The sequence below is a fragment of the Dromiciops gliroides genome, chromosome 5 (genome assembly GCF_019393635.1).
Source record: "Dromiciops gliroides isolate mDroGli1 chromosome 5, mDroGli1.pri, whole genome shotgun sequence".
Lineage (NCBI taxonomy): Eukaryota > Metazoa > Chordata > Mammalia > Microbiotheria > Microbiotheriidae > Dromiciops > Dromiciops gliroides.
Window position 1 is genome coordinate 149,507,426 of NC_057865.1, and position 17,700 is coordinate 149,525,125.

At 38.3% G+C, this 17,700-nt stretch overlaps 1 protein-coding gene across 3 annotated transcripts in view; it reads right to left on the reverse strand.

The window, feature by feature from the left end:
* The window catches only part of LOC122730030 (gamma-secretase activating protein), a 120,927-nt gene that overhangs the window by 23,508 nt on the left and 79,719 nt on the right, over positions 1 to 17,700 (reverse strand). For all 3 annotated transcript variants that reach the window (XM_043969225.1, XM_043969224.1, XM_043969226.1), the window contains 7 exons: positions 13,512 to 13,640; positions 12,699 to 12,757; positions 11,966 to 11,997; positions 7,043 to 7,104; positions 3,841 to 3,942; positions 1,723 to 1,793; positions 658 to 752 (listed from right to left, as the gene is read on the reverse strand). In XM_043969225.1, the coding sequence (XP_043825160.1) occupies positions 658 to 752; positions 1,723 to 1,793; positions 3,841 to 3,942; positions 7,043 to 7,104; positions 11,966 to 11,997; positions 12,699 to 12,757; positions 13,512 to 13,640 (550 nt within the window). The remainder of the gene's footprint in view (positions 1 to 657; positions 753 to 1,722; positions 1,794 to 3,840; positions 3,943 to 7,042; positions 7,105 to 11,965; positions 11,998 to 12,698; positions 12,758 to 13,511; positions 13,641 to 17,700) is intronic.

Sequence of the window (17,700 nt, forward strand, 5' to 3'; positions counted from 1 at the left end):
TTGGATAAATAACTTAACGTTTTCTGCCCCAGTTTCCTCATCTGTAAAATGATCTGGAGAAGGAAATGGCAAATCACTCCAGTATCCTTTCCAAGAAAACCCCAAAAGGGGTCATGAAAAGCTGGACATAACTGAAGAAGAAGAAGAAGAAGAAGAAGAAGAAGAAGAAGAAGAAGAAGAAGAAGAAGAAGAAGAAGAAGAAGAAGAAGAAGAAGAAGAAGAAGAAGAAGAAGAGGAAGAAGAAGAAGAAGAAGAAGAAGAAGAAGAAGAAAGAAGAAAGAAGAAGGAGAAGAAGGAGAAAGAAGGAGAAGAAGAAGGAGAAAGAAGAAGGAGAAGAAGAAGAAGAAGAAAGAAGAAGGAGAAAGAAGAAGAAGAAGGAGGAGGAGGAGGAGAAGAAGGAGAAAGAAGAAGAAGAAGGAGAAGCTGAGATCAGGAAAGACTTCACTAAAAGGCAGTGAATGAGCTGAGACTTGAAGGAAGAGAGGGATAGAGATTGAAGGCTGGATTGATAGAAGGCTGTAAATATAGTTGGCCTAGAGTTGGTCCTAGAGTGACTGTGTCATGGATACCATGTACATCCACACAAGAGTTCAAGCACATAAAGCCCAGGGGTCAGAAGACTCATTGTGCAAAGGAGTGGATGACAAAAGCCCTTACCAGGAGGAAGAGGTACACACATCTTGTTCACAGAATCCAAAATCTGAGTCATGGTGTGAAAGACCGCAAATTCACCTGCACTGCCACGCCCATCACTAAGAGGAATTACAGAACAACATGTCCGGTACAGAATCAACATCCCTTCAAGAGTCATTCAGCCACTGCCACAGGTTTAAATGAATATAGCATATCTACTGGGGAATTCATTTTCCCCCTTCTCTTGTAGAGTTGGGTAGGAGCAGGTTTTATTAATGCCTCTTATTGTCACATTGCAGTAATTTCTGTATATACCCTCCCCTATCCATCCTTCCTACCCACCCACCCACCCGATGAGCCTTCCCTTAGAAAAGAGAAAAACAATTAAGCAAAATCCATCGTATCTGACTGCATAGATGTAACCTTTCGAATGCGGAATCCATTGTAATCATTTAACATCTGCCTTGTGGAAAACTTCTAAATTAGCTTTATACTGGCAACCACGCCAAACTCCAGCTGCTTTAAGAATGTGACCAGCCTGGTAAAATACTCAAGCTTATAAATTATGTTAACTTTAATTCACCTGATTAAATCATCTATGTGATTTCCTGGGGCTTTGATGTTCATTAAGTTCCTACACACTGAGAGAAGGCAATAAGAGGGGAGGAAGAATGATAGTAAATAGGGACAGGGATACGGATATGGAAAAGACCTGTGATTTCACTAGGTTCAGGTGAAGAAATGTTCCTTATCATTTCAGGTCAGCCAATTCTCTGCAGCTAATAGAATTAGGCAGTTGCCCAGAGCACCCTGAGGTAAGGGACAGTCACCCAGCCAATATGTGTCAGAGGCAATGAATCTCTCTGTCCAGTTTTCTATATACTTCACCACCATGCTGCTAAACTGATATAAATGGATATAAGGGTAATGTTAAGTGCTGTGAGCTAAGAGGTAGGGGGAAGGGGGAGGTTTGGAGTAGGGGTGGGTGGAAATGGAGTACAAAACGTCCCTTAACAGTACACAGCAGCCTAGAATTGTTTTGACCCTTTGTATCACATGGCAGACCAGGAACAAGAACTACTTGCGTACAAGTGGAAAACCCAGGAATGAAGATTGTGTTTCCTCCAGCTAGTTTCTAGCATCTGGCAAAGGAGATCCAGCTACAGTACAAGAGAAGAGGAAGCATGTGAGACCCGATCGCCCAAGGAGGAAAGTAATTAACCTCCCCTGAGTACAGTTCCCCTCAAGTTCCATTTCAACAACACAGGCTCTTCACTCCAGCTGGTATTGATGTTGTGGCTGGGACACAGAAAGAGTCCCTCTGAGGACACGTCTTTGGTACCAGCATCCAAAAATGGAAAAACTGAAATTGAACAGAACTCAGAAGAGAACACGACTAAAACTCAACTAAAATCTCATCTTCTACAGGAAGACTTTCCTACCTCCTCTTCATTCCAACCCCTATATGTGACTCAGTCACAAGTATTCTAAGTAAAAATGCTAACCTGGACTTCATTCCCTACTGACTAATTCAAGAAGGAAATCCAAACATAATTGTGAAACATAAAACATTTTGTTTCACTGGCAAGCACCACTGACTATAATGATGGCAGGAGAGTTGAACTCAAACCACCAAATGATTAAGATGAGATAAAAGAATGATAATTTTTTTAAATAATTGCTCAAATTTATGTAGCACTTTAAGATTTTCAGAGGATTTTCCTCCTAACAGCACTATAAAATAGTTTAAGAATTACCATCCCATTTTACAGATTTGTGAACTTATCAATTGTTCTTGCCCACTTCATATATTAGCCTATTCAGTATGTTAAATATATGTGGAGTGTCTCAAAAGTCTGTTTCAATTTTAAGCTACTGAAACTTTTGGGATAACCCATAATGTCACAAATTCTATGTACAAATTGGCCCCTTTGCAAATTAGACCTGACCAAATGTGAAGAAATATTCATGATTGACTGCATATATACAGTGGGTATATATTCTATTGCACCTACTTTAAAAGGTTATTGTGAGTATCTAATGAGTTAATGTATATTGAACTCAGAGATTAGCACAGTGCCCAGCTCATAATGAGGTCACACAACTGACAGGACTGAACAACTGGTTCATAGCAGATACTCAAATGCTCGCTGACTGACTGATATAGTAGCTAATATTTACACAGTGCTTTAAGGCCTACAAAGTATTTTACAAATGTTAATTAATTTGATCTTCACAACAACCTTTGAGATAGGTGCAGATGGTGAAACTGAGGCTGAGAAAGATTGAGTAACTAACTACCCTGTGATCACATAGCTGGTATCTGAAGCTGGATCTGAACTCAGGTTTTTCTGATTCCAAGTCCAGCACCCTTATCCACAAGCACATCTATATAAAAATTTTCCAATAAAAATATAATTATATTATGTTATTTCTATCCTGCCTCCAATTTAAAAAAAGGCTTTAACTTCCTATATTTTTAGGAAGAGCAAGACAGTCTCAAAATACAAACTATCTACCCACACCAACCACATATGATTATTGTAATGCAGATAAATAGCTAATCAAAATATAGTCATAAACACCAGGGTGCAGAAATCATTACTGTTATTCATAAAGCTCTGTGGGCCTACATTGTTATTTAAGTATCAATTATTCTGGATCCTCAGGTCTTTATCTGACTATAGAATCCTTATATGATTTAGAAACAATTAACTATCTACCAGAATCAAATAAATGTGTATGCACATATTCCTTCTATTATATTATCACTGTAAGTTCCTTGGGGCAGTAGAAATGTACTATATATACTTCTTGCAATCTTATAACATTGTCAGTCGACAAACATTTATTAAGTCCCTATTGAAGCAGCTAGGTGGTGCAGTAGATAAAGCACCAGCCCTGGATTCAGGAGGATCTGAGTTCAAATCCGGCCTCAGACACTTGACACTTACTAGCTGTGTCACCCTGGGCAAGTCACTTAACCCTCATTGCCCCACCCCCACCCCCAAAAAAGAATATTAAGTCCCTACTGTCTGCAGGCACTGTGCTAATCACTGGGGATACAGAGAAAGGCAAAAGACAAAATTATTGAACCAATGAATATTTGGCATGTTGCAGAATGAAAAAAAAAAGGAGGGAAAGTGGTGGAAACTATGGAAACACAATAAAATTCACTGAACAGATGATGAAAACAGAAAAACCAACCATTTTTGAAACATAGTCCAGGACTAACTGTTCAATTTTCTTCTTTCCTATAAATTGTACAGGTAGATTTCGGAAGAGATGCTCCTTAAGTTCAGAGACCATCTATTTAAAAAAAAGAAAAAAAAAAGAATTAGTTAGGCACACAAGATAAAGCTTAGACTCTCATACCAGAATCAGCAAAACAATTTTACCACCTTTTCCCAAGAGGGTCTGAATTTCAAAAGTCATGCCAAGAAGCCAACTGACACACAAAACACGGTGTAAAAAGAATTCCCTTAACACCCAATCTTCCCCCAATTGCTCACAAAGCACAGAGGCTAAATTATTAGGGCTTGCAATTTTGTCAAGATGCTACTTTCACATTCCCGACAGTTCCCAAATGGATGAGGATAAAAGTGCCAATATCTTGACACCTTCCATTTTTGTAGGATGCTTTCCAGCTGGCAAGTCTCTCATACCCACTGGGTGGGCAGTATGTTGCAGTGCTTAAGAAGGCTGGACTTGGGAGTCAGAGGATCTGGGCTCAAATACTTGCAATTCAACTTAATACTTATGTGACCCCAGGCAAGTTCTTTCCCCTTTCTTGGTCTCAGTTTCCTAATCTGTCAAATGAGGAGACTGTGTTAGATGGATGATTCCTAAGGTCCCTTCCAGCTCTTATCCTGTGATCACAGCATCTCATTTGATTCACGACTACTGTGAGATAAGTAGGTAGGGGAAGCATCATCCCCATTTTAGAAATACCACCCACTTATATCCAATCGGTTGTCAAGTCTTATTGATTCTCCCTTCATCCCATATATGTATCCCCTTATCTCCACTCTGGAAACTGAAGTTCAGAGAGATTAAAAGACTTGTCCAAGGTCACATAGTTATAAAATGACAGGGATGCAATATGAACCCAGGTCTTCCTAATGCCAACTCTATCTACTGTATCACTCTGCCTCTCTAGATGGCCCAACAGGGACAACTGCTTAATAACCTGGTTTTCAGAAGAAAATATATGTAACAAATCTCTTTGCCAATCCAAATCAGATACATTGAATAAAGCAAACTCATGCACACATATAATGCAAAGGTAATAAATATATTACTCATTTCACTGCCCTAAAACAGCTGTTTCCACATGCGGTAAGTCAACCTGTAGCTCTGCTGATGCTATTCTCCTCCCTTCTATCTTCCACCTTCTACTTTTTTTCTTTTTCTCTTTTTCCTCCTTCTTTGCCTATTTCCTAGTCCTTCCTAGAGCACTCAGAAGTAGTATTTAATTGGTGGCACTTTGAACAAAGAGGCTGCTGACCCCTAGTGACAAGCTATGAGAATGACACCACAGAGACAATATCTTCATTGAACACGAACAAGATTCCTGAAACATTCAAGTTCTGTCTGTTATTTAAACAGTCCAAAGCATAGGACCTAGTGAATGAGACCAAATCTCATTCCCTAAGGGGCTTAATCTGGACTATTCATAATTTTCATTGTTCTCTCTTAGCAGGATGATGGGTTAAAAGGGCACACACCTCCCTCAATGCTGGACATTCTAAGGAAATCATACCCAGAATGGAAACCAAGTTCTGTGTTTTTACCACTGTAGAAAAATTGGATCTTATTTCTTGCCCTAGTGTGCCCATGTCAATTCCAAAGTCATCAGTCTGCCCTTCTAGAAAAAGCTACAAGACATAACCCCATCTAAATCTCCTGGGGCCAAAGTTAAACACAAAATAAGATTTACATTTATATAATTCTTTAAGTTTGGTGAACCTCACCATGAGGTAGGCAGAGTAAGCTTAATGATCCCCATTTTATAGATAATGAAACGGAAGCTCTGGGTATTTAAGGGATTTGATCATTAGTAACAAGCAACCAAAGCATTATCATATATGCCACTCCATTATGGTTTGTCTTTTTTTTAAGTGAGGCAATTGGGGTTAAGTGACTTGCCCAGGGTCACACAGCTAGTAAGTGTTAAGTGTCTGAGGCCAGATCTGAACTCAGATACTCCTGACTCCAGGGCCGGTGCTCTATCCACTGTGCCACCTAGCTGCCCCTCCATTATGTTTTGTTGTTTCAAACCAGCCCTTGTCAGACCACCTGATTTTCTTTCTTTTCTCAATCTCTTCCATTGCCCACCACAAGGGGTGAATGGAAGCTGAGAAAGGGAGGAAGACTTATTGCACAGAGTACTGGCTTGGGGATATTGACACTGGGGAACTAAGCAAGCTAACAGGGGCAGAGAGGTATTCATGTGTATGTTCTAGCTGACAATCACACCCCACCTTCATATGAGTTTCTAGACTTAAAAAAAAATAGTGTAAGGGGAGGAAAATGGTCTCAAATGTTAAATCTAACCCAAATTACCAAGTTGTACTAGCCAGACTGATGGCATAGAAAGTAAGAGAACATGGGGTTTTAAGTCTATTTGCTAACAATCTATACACACACACACACACACACACACACACACACACACACACACACACACACACGTCAGTACTACACTCACTAATTCCTCTCCCCTCCTCCACAAGAATATCCCCCTAAGTCAGGTTAGAATTCAGCAGCTTCATGTTTGCATGAAAGCATGGGCTTTACCACCCAAATGAAATCCTAAAGAAAAGTCAAACATAATTCAAGTATAATTAAATTCTTTAGAATATACTGTATAGGCACCAATATTGGAGAGATCCATAGATGAATAGATTTTTGGCATAACTACCCCCCAATCGAACACCCCCACATACCTTTTTTTTTTCCACCTCTTCAAATCAATTCCACCATATTACCATGATTCCTAGAAAGGATGTCTAAAATGATTTCCCTATGGATTAACTCACCACCCCTATAATTTTCCAGAAACTCTCTTCTCTAGCCACCACTCCCATATATGGAATAAAAATCCCAGTGGAATATAAATTCTTTAAGGGCTTGTTCTGTTTCATTCTTGTATTTGTATCTCTAGTGCTTAGCATGGTGATAAATGCTTCTTTATTCATTCATTCTAGGAAACTTGGTATTCTCTAAGTTAGTGACAATGGGTTCTGTTCTTTTGAATTTGAAACCAATTTTTAAAATGTTTCAAGACTTCCCTCTTTCCCTGTCCTGCAATAAAAAATTATGCTAAAATAAAACAATGGAAACTGACTTTTTGCCCATCTTGGGGTCCAGAGTACTGTGGCATATTAACAGCCCATAGAATACATACCAGTCCCATTAGCAGTCTCTGCTGATTATCTTCCTCTTGGAAGAGGGGAGCTAATCGTGGCTCTGTAATAAAACAGAGCACTATTTAGACAACAAATATTTGCATGGTTACTATATGTTTCCTAGCCTTCAACACAAAACCCAACCCATCCCCCCCCCCCAAAAAAAGTCAGAGTGATCAGAAACTGGAAACTACATTTTCCTTCCCTGGGTCCCTGGGAGATGCTTGAGAATGAACTAATGAGAAAGAATGTTTTATAGATGTCAGACTGTGGCTCCTACATAAATTCAGAACCCAAGACTTCTGTGAGAAGAAGAATGAAAGGATGGAAAGGTGAAAGAGAAAGATGCCCAATCCTCATGGGGTCCGGTTTCATTTTTCCACTCAGACACAAAAGCTCTAGTGTCTGAGTGGAAAAATGAAACCAGATTCCATTACTTAAGAGGCTTTAGTAATTAGAATCAGAAGGATACAGATATTTTATTAACTAAAGAAACAATAAGCCAGGACAGGACAAGGCTTGGTCTACCTCCATCTCTCTCTCCCTCTCTGAGAGTATGCTGGCACTGAGAATGCTAACTTTAGTTTGGAAGAATATGTTCTGGATTATTATTTTAGTCTATCTAAACATGAGATACTTAGCTTAGAAAGCAACTTGATCAGAGTGGGAAATGTATGTGATTGTTATAAAGATTTTTTGCTTCCGAGTTGACATGTTGCACCAGGCAAGTTGAGGGGGTAAGTGAACACAGTTCCTATAAGAACTAATTTGCTGCACTTTTTTTTGCAATAAGCTATAGTATTATATATGTTATGGAACACTATTGTGATATAAGAAATAACAAGGGGGATGTTTTCAGAGAAACCTGGGAAGACTTGTATGAACTGATGCAGAGTAAATTAAAACAATATATACATAACAATATTTTAAAGTAAAACAACTGTGAAAGACTTAAGAGCTCTGATCAATACAATAACCACTCTAAGGACTCATGATGAAACATGCTACCCACTTCCTGACAGAGGAGTGATGGACTCAGAAAGCAGACTGAGACTTTTTTTTTCAACATGGCCAATGCAGGAATTTCTTTTGCTTGACTATAAATGTTTGTAACAAGGGCTTTGCTTTTCTTTCTCTTTCAGTGGTAAAAGGGAGAGGTGTATTTTCATCCATTGGAAAAAAAATCATTACAAAGAAAATTATGTACTTGCTGTGTTTTTCCTGCCTTCACTTCCTACTTGGATTTGGGTAGCTAAGGGCAAGGAAAATGGTTAAAGCTGAGTGAAATTGGTCAAGAGGGCTAAGAAGCATTGGTCAAGAACATCCATGATGTGGTCGTACAGCACAGTGTTCCTTTCACCAAAGAAACAGTCACACTTCTGTCAAATTTAAGCAAAAGATGGCTACATTTCAGCCAAACTTTGCTACCATCTTGTCTAGCTCTAATAGAGGAAAACAAAAGCATAGTACCACAGGATCTCACAGAGCACGCTCAATTCCCAGCAATGACAATGATTCCCTCCCACCAGTTAGTCCAACCACAGCACATGAGAACAATATTCCTTAAGAGAGGAAGACCAGTAATCCAGGGACACAGAGACAAGTAATATCATTGAGGGGGCGGGAAGGAGGCAGAGGGCTGGGGCTGGGGCTAGTAAACAAAGTAGGAACTTCAGTCAATCTGGAAACATTTCCAAGATTGTGAAACCCAGTTCCAACAGAATGAAAGTTAAATGATATTATGCCACCTTCATGTTTCTAGTTAAAGGCACTGACTGCCTCTGTTCAGTGGCAGTGGGAGGAAGGCTCATCTTTAAACAGGGAAAGTTTTAAATGGCCCAGGTAAATTAACATAAGAGGTTACACCTCTATGGGTACTAGTAAATAAATTTGGGCACTGTCAGCCTAAGGCTGAAGAGAATTTCATCCTGACCACTCTTGTGAATCTGTCTGTGCTTGTGATGGCCACAGTTCTTGGTGACAATGTGTCTTATGAAGTTTAAAACAGTTCTTAAAAGAAATAGAACTGTAAGAAACTATATAAAAACTTCTCTGAATCACTGACAATAAGAGAAATACAAACCAAAACAACTCTGAAGTTTTACCTTGCCCTCAACAAATTGGCAAAGATGACAAAAAAGATGGGAAGAGTCAATGTTGGAGGGATTGTAGAAAGACGATATGCTAACTCAACTGGTCCAGACACTCCAGAAAGCAATTTGCAATGATGCTAAGAAAATGGCTTCCATATGATCATGACCATAGGAGGCATATACCTTAAGTAGGTCAATGATAAAAAGAAAGATCATGCACTAAAATATTTAGGAAGCATTTTTTATAGTAACAAAGCATGAAAAACAAAGTGGATGCCCAGTGAATGACAAATGGCTAAATAAATTGTGGTACATAAATATAATGGAATACCAGTGTACCATGAGACACAATAAATATGAAGAATACAGAGAAGATGGGAAGATTTACACTAATTGACACTGAGTAAAGAAGGGAGGCTGAACAATGGATAGCTACAAGAGCCCAGGTTTTTGTTTTTTTTTTTTCATTTCCTTATCTAGTTCATTTTACAGATGAGGAACTAAGGCAAATAGGGTTAAGTGACTTGCCCAGGTCGCACAGCTAGCATGGATATGAAGCCATATTTGAATGCAGGAAGAAGAGTCTTCCTGACTCCAGGCCCAGCACTATATCCACCATGTCACCTAGTTGTCTACCGGTTTCATACTACTATCATTAATATAGTACATCTAAAGTTCACCTTAAAATCATAAAACCCTGCTATAAAATCATTTGGCTAACTGATGTGCCAAATATAACACTGTTTTACAGGTCATCCACGTTTGGCTTTGTATTAACGGGATCAATGAACTGAATAACACAAAGCCTCCTTAGTGAAATCTATAATAATCAGGAAGAGGGTGATCCACAGTGGAAAATCAAAAAGGATGAAAAACTTATCTTGCAAATGGATGAGCAACTCCACTGAATACAACAACATGTATATATTTTATATCAATACTGCAGGAGAACAGCAAGCTGGACCCAGAGCTGAGCAGAAGAGGTTGATTAAGCTGTGTTTGGAAAACTGTATTATTTTGAATGATCTCAAGCCCATCTCTTTAATATTATGTTCTCCCAGTGCTACTAAATGGCTGGAAATTATAGAACACTGTGATTTGACCCAGAAGGCAATGGGAAGATGCATTAGAATGTAAGCTCCTTGAGGGCAGGGACTGTCTTGCTTTTCTATTTGTATCATCAGCACATAGCCCAGCACTCTGCACATAGTAAGTGCTTAATCAATGCTTTATTTATTCATTCATAGTGAGTACATGAATTAAGGTTGGCTACAAGATATTGCCAATCTTGGGGGGCAGCTAGGTGGTGCAGTGGATTCAGGAAGACCTGAGTTCAAATCTGGCTTCAGACACTTGACACTTATTAGCTGTGTGACCCTGGGCAAGTCACTTAACCCTCATTGCCCCACAAAAAAAAAGAAAAAAGATATTACCAATCTTGATTTATGTGTGAGAAGTTGCATAAAATGTCTTCTCAAGGAACTCATGACTGAATAAAGAGGAGGACCAGTCACAGAGTAAGAGTGAGGGAAAACAGATAGAACCCTAATGTGCCAAAGTATCAAAGGGAGACCCCCAGCATTTTGGATGGATCTTCTATGGAGGATTTGTGGAAAGACATCAATCATCCCGAAAAAGAGAAAAGGACCCGTTTATACAGAAATATTCCTAGCAGCTCTTTTTGTGGTGGCTAAGAATTGGGAATCAAAGGAATGCCCATCCATTGGCAAATGCCTAAATGAGCTGTGGCATATGATGGTGATGGAATAGTACTATGCTATAAGAAATGACAAGCAGGGTGATTTCAGAACTGCCTGGAAAGACTTGGATGAACTGATATATAGTGAAGTGAGCAGAACCAGGAGAACATTGTGTACAGTGATAGCAATACTGTTTAATGAAGAATTGTGAACGACAACTATTCTCAGAAATACAATGATGCAAGACAATTCCAGGGGCAGCTAGGTGGCACGGTAGATAAAGCACTGGTCCTGCATTCAGGAGGACCTGAGTTCAAATCCAGCCTCAGACACTTGACACTTACTAGCTGTGTGACCCTGGGCAAGTAATTTATTAACCTCATTGCCCCTCAAAAAAGAAAAAAAAAATCTCAAAAGACTAATGACAAAGCATACTATCCACCTCCAAAGAAAGAACTGATATTGACTGAAAACAGACTGAAGCATTCTATTTTTTACTTTCTTTCATCTTTTTTTCTTTTATTCAAGTTTTCTTACAAAAAGGACTAATATGGTAATGTTTTACATAATTGCATATGTATAACCTATATCTGATTGCTTACTGCCTCAAAGAAGGGAGAGGGGAGGGAAGGAAGGAGGGATAGATTTTGAAACTCAAAACTTTTAATAAAAATGTTTATTATTAAAAAAAATACTTTGACCAGATGTCACCCATAGGCTAACTTGATGTTTGGTGAGTCCTTGCCCAGAACCTCTGTACCTTCAGAAGTCTTAACCATACTGTTTACTTCCTTCCTGGGCTCACTTTCTGGTATGCTTCACCTCCATACTTTTATAATTTCCCATGAGTATCCCCACTTCTCATTGTAAAGTCATTTAACCTAACATTGTATGCTATGGAAATAATGAAAAAAATAGGAATAACTTCACTATTTAGAGAAATAGACAAATGGTCATCTCTTAGAGTCACTGAGGTCCCACAAAAGGATATAAATCAGAAAATCCAGAATGAACTATACATGGATTTTCCTCTGCTCTCCACTTGTAAGGGGGGGTGGGAAATGAGAGCTCAGAAGAACATTTCTCACTGGCTAAACATGAGAAAATTTTAGTTGAGTCCTTTTCTTACCAATTGTCCGTGTTTCCAGGTTGGAAATCACCCTATGGGGAAATTTTGATTCATGTTATTCACAAATATGAGCATTAAATGGGAAAAAAGGAAGGTCATAATATCACACAAAGCAATTACGACTTAAATACCTCACATACTAAAGAGTATGGTAGAAATTGTTCTCTCATCTGCTGAAAGCTTCATGACTTAAATTAACTTGGCAAAAAAAGTGACATTCAACAATTATAAAATCACTGAACATTTTTTTTTCATCTTAAGCCTCTGTAGCAATTTACAACAATTGCAATTCTCAGTTACAGGAGAGAATAGAAACAAAAGAGAGAACAGAGGTCAGAATTTGGCCCACACTTCTACCACTATGAGATGACTCAGTTTGTAGAAATTATATTAATTAAACTATCAAAGTAAGGACAATCTTGCTAGCAGTATAAAAACTTTTTAACCAGCCTACCTATTGCTGCTGGGGGGGACAAGTGAAGGTTAACTAGGCTCAACATATAAATACTTTTTTAGCATTCTCCTCTTTATAGCTACCTCCTTCCCACCCCAAATCACCACTTCTGTAATGAAATCCTGATACCTAAATGTAATAAACAGACTGTTCTATCCTGCTGAGTATATACAATTGAAGAAAGAGTTTCCCCCAAACATCTATCTTGGTCAATAAGGTTATTTCAAAGAATAACATCTCGTTTATTAACATAGATGATAACACTTAGGGTTAGCTTACTTTACAGCATTCTCAAGAATGTTCCTGAAATATACAGTTGATCTTCTTTTTCCTCTTTTCTAGAATGAGATAAGTTAAAGATGTGAAAGATCAAAGCCGTGTGTATTGATTGGGGTTACTGTTCATATTTATAATATGATGTCTCAAAGGTCAGATCTCTAAAAAATGGTGGGAGGAATGGCTATGTGTTTAGTCCCTCAAAGCTGGAATAATGATTTTGAGATTAATAGAGGGTAATAGGGAATAAGCATTTATATAGTGCCTAGTATGCGCCAAGCACTGTGTAAAGGCTTTACAAATAGTGTCTCAGTTGAAATTCACAACAGTCCTGGGAGGTAGGTGCTATTATTATCCCCATTTTACAATTGGGAAAATTGAGGCAAGCAAGGGTTAAGTGACTTGCCTGGGATCACACAACTAGTAAGTGTCTGAGGCTGCCCCACTAAAGCTGGGGAGTCTCCACTAGTATGGGAATTTTAATTTTTAAAATCTTATCAAAGAATATGCATAGCACTCAAGAATACCACATCCCTTAGCTACCATGAGCAGCTTGGACTAATGGAAAGAATGATGAACCGAGAATCAGAAGACTCGGATTTAGTCCAATCCCAGGTCTGCCACTGACCATTTTGCAATTTGGGGTAATGTAATCATTTATTCGATCTGGCCTATAGTTTCTTCATCAGCAAATTGAATGGGTAAGGTAATATTTTTTTTAAAAACACTCTTCTAACTCTAAAATATATTTTTTGACCTTCTGTTTTGTGTTAATCTAGGATTGCTACCCAAAGACTTCAGCAACCTTTTACATACCTCTTCTGAAATTAAGTTTCTCCACTCTCTGCTGACCACGTTGTTGCTATACTGTAAGTGTGGTTTAGAATTCCTGACATATTCCAAATTGGAGTTCAGTTTTTCCCAGTAGCCCTTTAAGCTTTGCACCTGTAAAACATTTAGACTTACTGTGAACATAGCTTGAAATTAGGGCCAGATGCTCCCCCAATTCTTATAAATAAAAAATAAAGATAAACAGTTGAGGGTGCTACTTCATAAGAAGAAAACAGAGATAAAAACTGAAATGTAAAGGTATCAATTGGTCAATCAGTTAACAAGCATTTATTAAGTACCTATTATGTGCCAGGTATACAGTGAACACATATACAGAATGAATAGTAGGCTTATTCTTTGCCTGACACATGATTGTACTCTTGGTACTTTGCTACTCTGCCATTCTGGTGGTACTTGATTTAATTAGTGGAGATACTACTTTCACCAATGCAATCCCTGTGCTATTCTTGCCCATATCTTTTCCAAAATTTCCTATATCATCCCCACTTAATGTCTTGAAGCCCTTGTAAAAATATATGATCATAGAATTTTAGAGTTTGAAGAAGCTGGTAAAATTCTTAACCTAGATTCCATTAATTTTTTAAAAATGTGATAACTAGGGCAGCTAGGTGGAGCAGTGGATAAAGCACCGGCCCTGGATTCAGGAGGACCTGAGTTCAAATCCAGCCTCAGACACTTGACACTAGCTGTATGACCCTGGGCAAGTCACTTACCCTCATTGCCCCACCAAAAAAAAAAAAGAAAAATGTGATAACTATATTTAATATAGTTGGTTTCCATTGTAATCCTATAAGGTTTATTTTATGCATTTAAAAAACCTTATCAGATTGACCAAAAAAGCCATAACATATCTGATCTAACCCAACCTCCCAAAGCTAAGGGAATCAAAGCTCACAAATCAAAGCTACTTCTTTTAATGTCTCAGAGGTACCTGAGTAGTTCTCATTCCTGGATAATTATCCTAAAATTTAAAAGAAAATAAGTAAAATAACATGCCTTAGTCTAGTCAGAAAATGCCTTCTTCATTTTCTCTCCATCTCACAACCAAGAAGACTCACTTTTATATCCATTGAATAACCTGAAACTTTTATACTCATTGCCTAGTGGTTTATGACTAAGCAGAGGAAACCTAAATTAAACACTACTGTGTTGTTTCCTTCTCAGAGGTGACAAAGTAGTTCATATTTAAGTAGCCATTTTTATTTTCCATAGCACCGTTCCCCTATGAGTTATGTGGTATTTTGCAGATGAGGAAACTGAGGCTGAAAGGTTCAGTGATTTGCCTATGGTCATATGGTTCATGTAAGACCTAAGACTTTTCTAAGTTCTAGTGCTCTTTCTATACCACCACACAGCCTCACGGTAGATTTCTCTGTCTCATCATATGCCCCAATCACCACTTTGAAAGTCACAAAAGAATGTTAATCAAAGTTGTGGCTTCCTAGATGGATTTATTTTACCCATTAAACTTATTTACATTTTCAAAATACAACAGAGAAAAAGTAAATTAAACTAATCTATTAGTCATCAAACAACACATCAAAGAAGAATGGAAAAATATAATTAACAAATGCATTGGGGGGAGCAATGTAGTCTAGTGCAAAGAGCACTAGATTTGAAATTAGTGGACTCAGGTTGGAATTCCAGCTCTTACTTGAGCAACTCACTTAACTTTGAAAGTAGTGGGGGCAGCTACGTGGTGCAGTGAATAAAGCACGGGCCCTAGATTCAAGAGGACCTGAGTTCAAATCTGAACTCAGACACTTGACACTTACTAGCTGTGTGACCCTGGGCAAGTCACTTAACCCTCATTGCCCCACCAAAAAAAAAGTGGCTCCATTTCTTCATCTTAAAATGGATTTAAAAATCATTCAATTTAAATCTTTAAAGTAATGGACCAAATGATCTCTAGAGTCCCTTCCATACTCTAAATCCCATTAACATTTAATCTTCTACTATCTTCTATTTCTACTATACTTAAAATCAAGATATTTTACGAGGTAAAATATTGGAGCAAGAAAATATTAATTTAATAACTCAAAGGATATGACAGAATCACAGAAGTACATGTTGTCCTCAATACACTACTAAGACAAAGACAATAGGATGTTTTTTTTCCTATCCATAATGAAAGATTTGCATTCTATTCACACTTCCTTGCCCAGACTCCCTCATGAATGATAGCTTGCATTTATGAACTTTCTGGCTGACGCTTAGAGTTCATACAATCTGTGACCACAGAACTGACTGAAGATAATTGCTCCTTGTGGGGATTGAACTCAGTCCTGGCTTCATTTGAAGACAGAATGTAGCACATGAATAATGTAAACAAAAATAGCACAAAGCAAGATCCTTTTTACTGGAGATTTTATAATTTATTAAAATCATAGGGGAAAAAAAGAAAAAAAAAAGATCCTAGGATTAAATAAAATTTGTTGAGTGGCCATCATGTGCCAGGTACTGTGGTGGGGATACAAAGTGAAAAGCAGAACTCATCCCTGTCTTCAAGAAGCTTACATTTTACTGATGGGAAACAATAGATACAAAACGTATCACCGTTAATGCAAAAACAGTGTAGTAGTGGGGAAGAGAGGTGTATGAGGGAGGTAGGAGGAGAAGTATCAGGAAGAAACTCTCAAAGACGATGACACTTGAGTTGAGCCTTGAAAGGAGCCAACAATTCCTTGACTAAGACTGTCCTATTGTCATTGTTTTGGAGGACAACACATACTTCTGTGATTCTATCATATCTTTCGAGTTATTAAATCAATATTTTCTTGCTCCAATATTTTACTTCTTAAAATATCCTGAATTTAAGTATAGTAGAGAAACACCACCAGGCATCATCATAACTCACATTTTAAAGTGTTTTAAAGTTTGAAAAACATTTTGCTCCTAACGACTCTGTGAAGTATTATTACTCTCATTTTACAGTTGAGATAACTGAGGCTGAGAGAGATGGGATGACACAGCTAACAAGAACTAGGATTTAAACCTGGTGTTGACCCAGAGACCCGAAGTTCTTAGAATCACACTGGAGCCCCACAGAACACTTTAAAATCATACCGTTGCAACCTGTAGTTGCAGAACCCAGACTCTAAACAAATCTATCATGACTGACTCTATTTCTTCCTCATTTCCCTGCTTCCTTTCCTAAGCATAAATAGTTAAAACAGGGCTTTCTCACATAGTGTCAGTGGACTCAAAGTTTGTTGAATCAAAGTGTTGCACTAATGGAAAAAAAATTTAACTCATCGATGGCAAGCCACTTCTGCGACACTTCTTTTGCTATGAAAAGTAGCCATTTGGGGGGAGTGGGTGGGGACAGAATTCATAAACTAGAATATAAAATAATTAATGGTAATGACCTGACACCTAGTGGTCAGTTAGGGTAATTCTTCTGAAAATTCATAGGGTAAATTATTATTACATAATATGATCTATTCAAGGTGACTATAAATAGTACTGACCACATTTGGAACAGGAAGAGATCTTATGCATCATATTATTCATCCGTCTCATTTTATTGATGAAGAAACTAATGCCTAGAAAGATGAAGGTGCTTGCCCAAAGTCACACAGGTAGTACATGGAAGTCAGGATTAGAATCCAGGATTGATAACTTCAGATGTAGTGCTCCTTCTCCTACATCACATTCAGTACTTAGCATCTTCACTTTTGGGCCCCTGTCACATGGCTCTTAACCTGGCCTAGTGACTTCATCCTGCCTCTAACTGCATAAAGTTGCCCAATAATGGTGCACACCAAGGAAGTACTTCATGCTCCAAAATCATCCCTTCTTCTAGCTCCTCTCTACCTAACACTCCTATTTCTTAGTGTGCTAGTCTCATCCAGGTATCAGGGGAAAAGGTAGAGGGTGATCAGAATGAAATAAGTCATATGGAGGTGTGAATGACTGGTAGATAGTACAAGGTGTTCAACACCAACAGTCAAGTGAGTGTTGTTGCTAATAACTTTTATAGGAATTAAGAAGACAGACAGACAGAGACAGAGAGGGGGCACCGCCATAGGGTGGAAGGTCAGGCAAGACTTCATGGGAGATATGATACTTGATTTGGACTTTGAAGAATGAGTAGGATTTAGAAAAGGTGAAAAGGAGAGGAGAGGGCATCCTAGGTTGTGGCAAGGAAGGG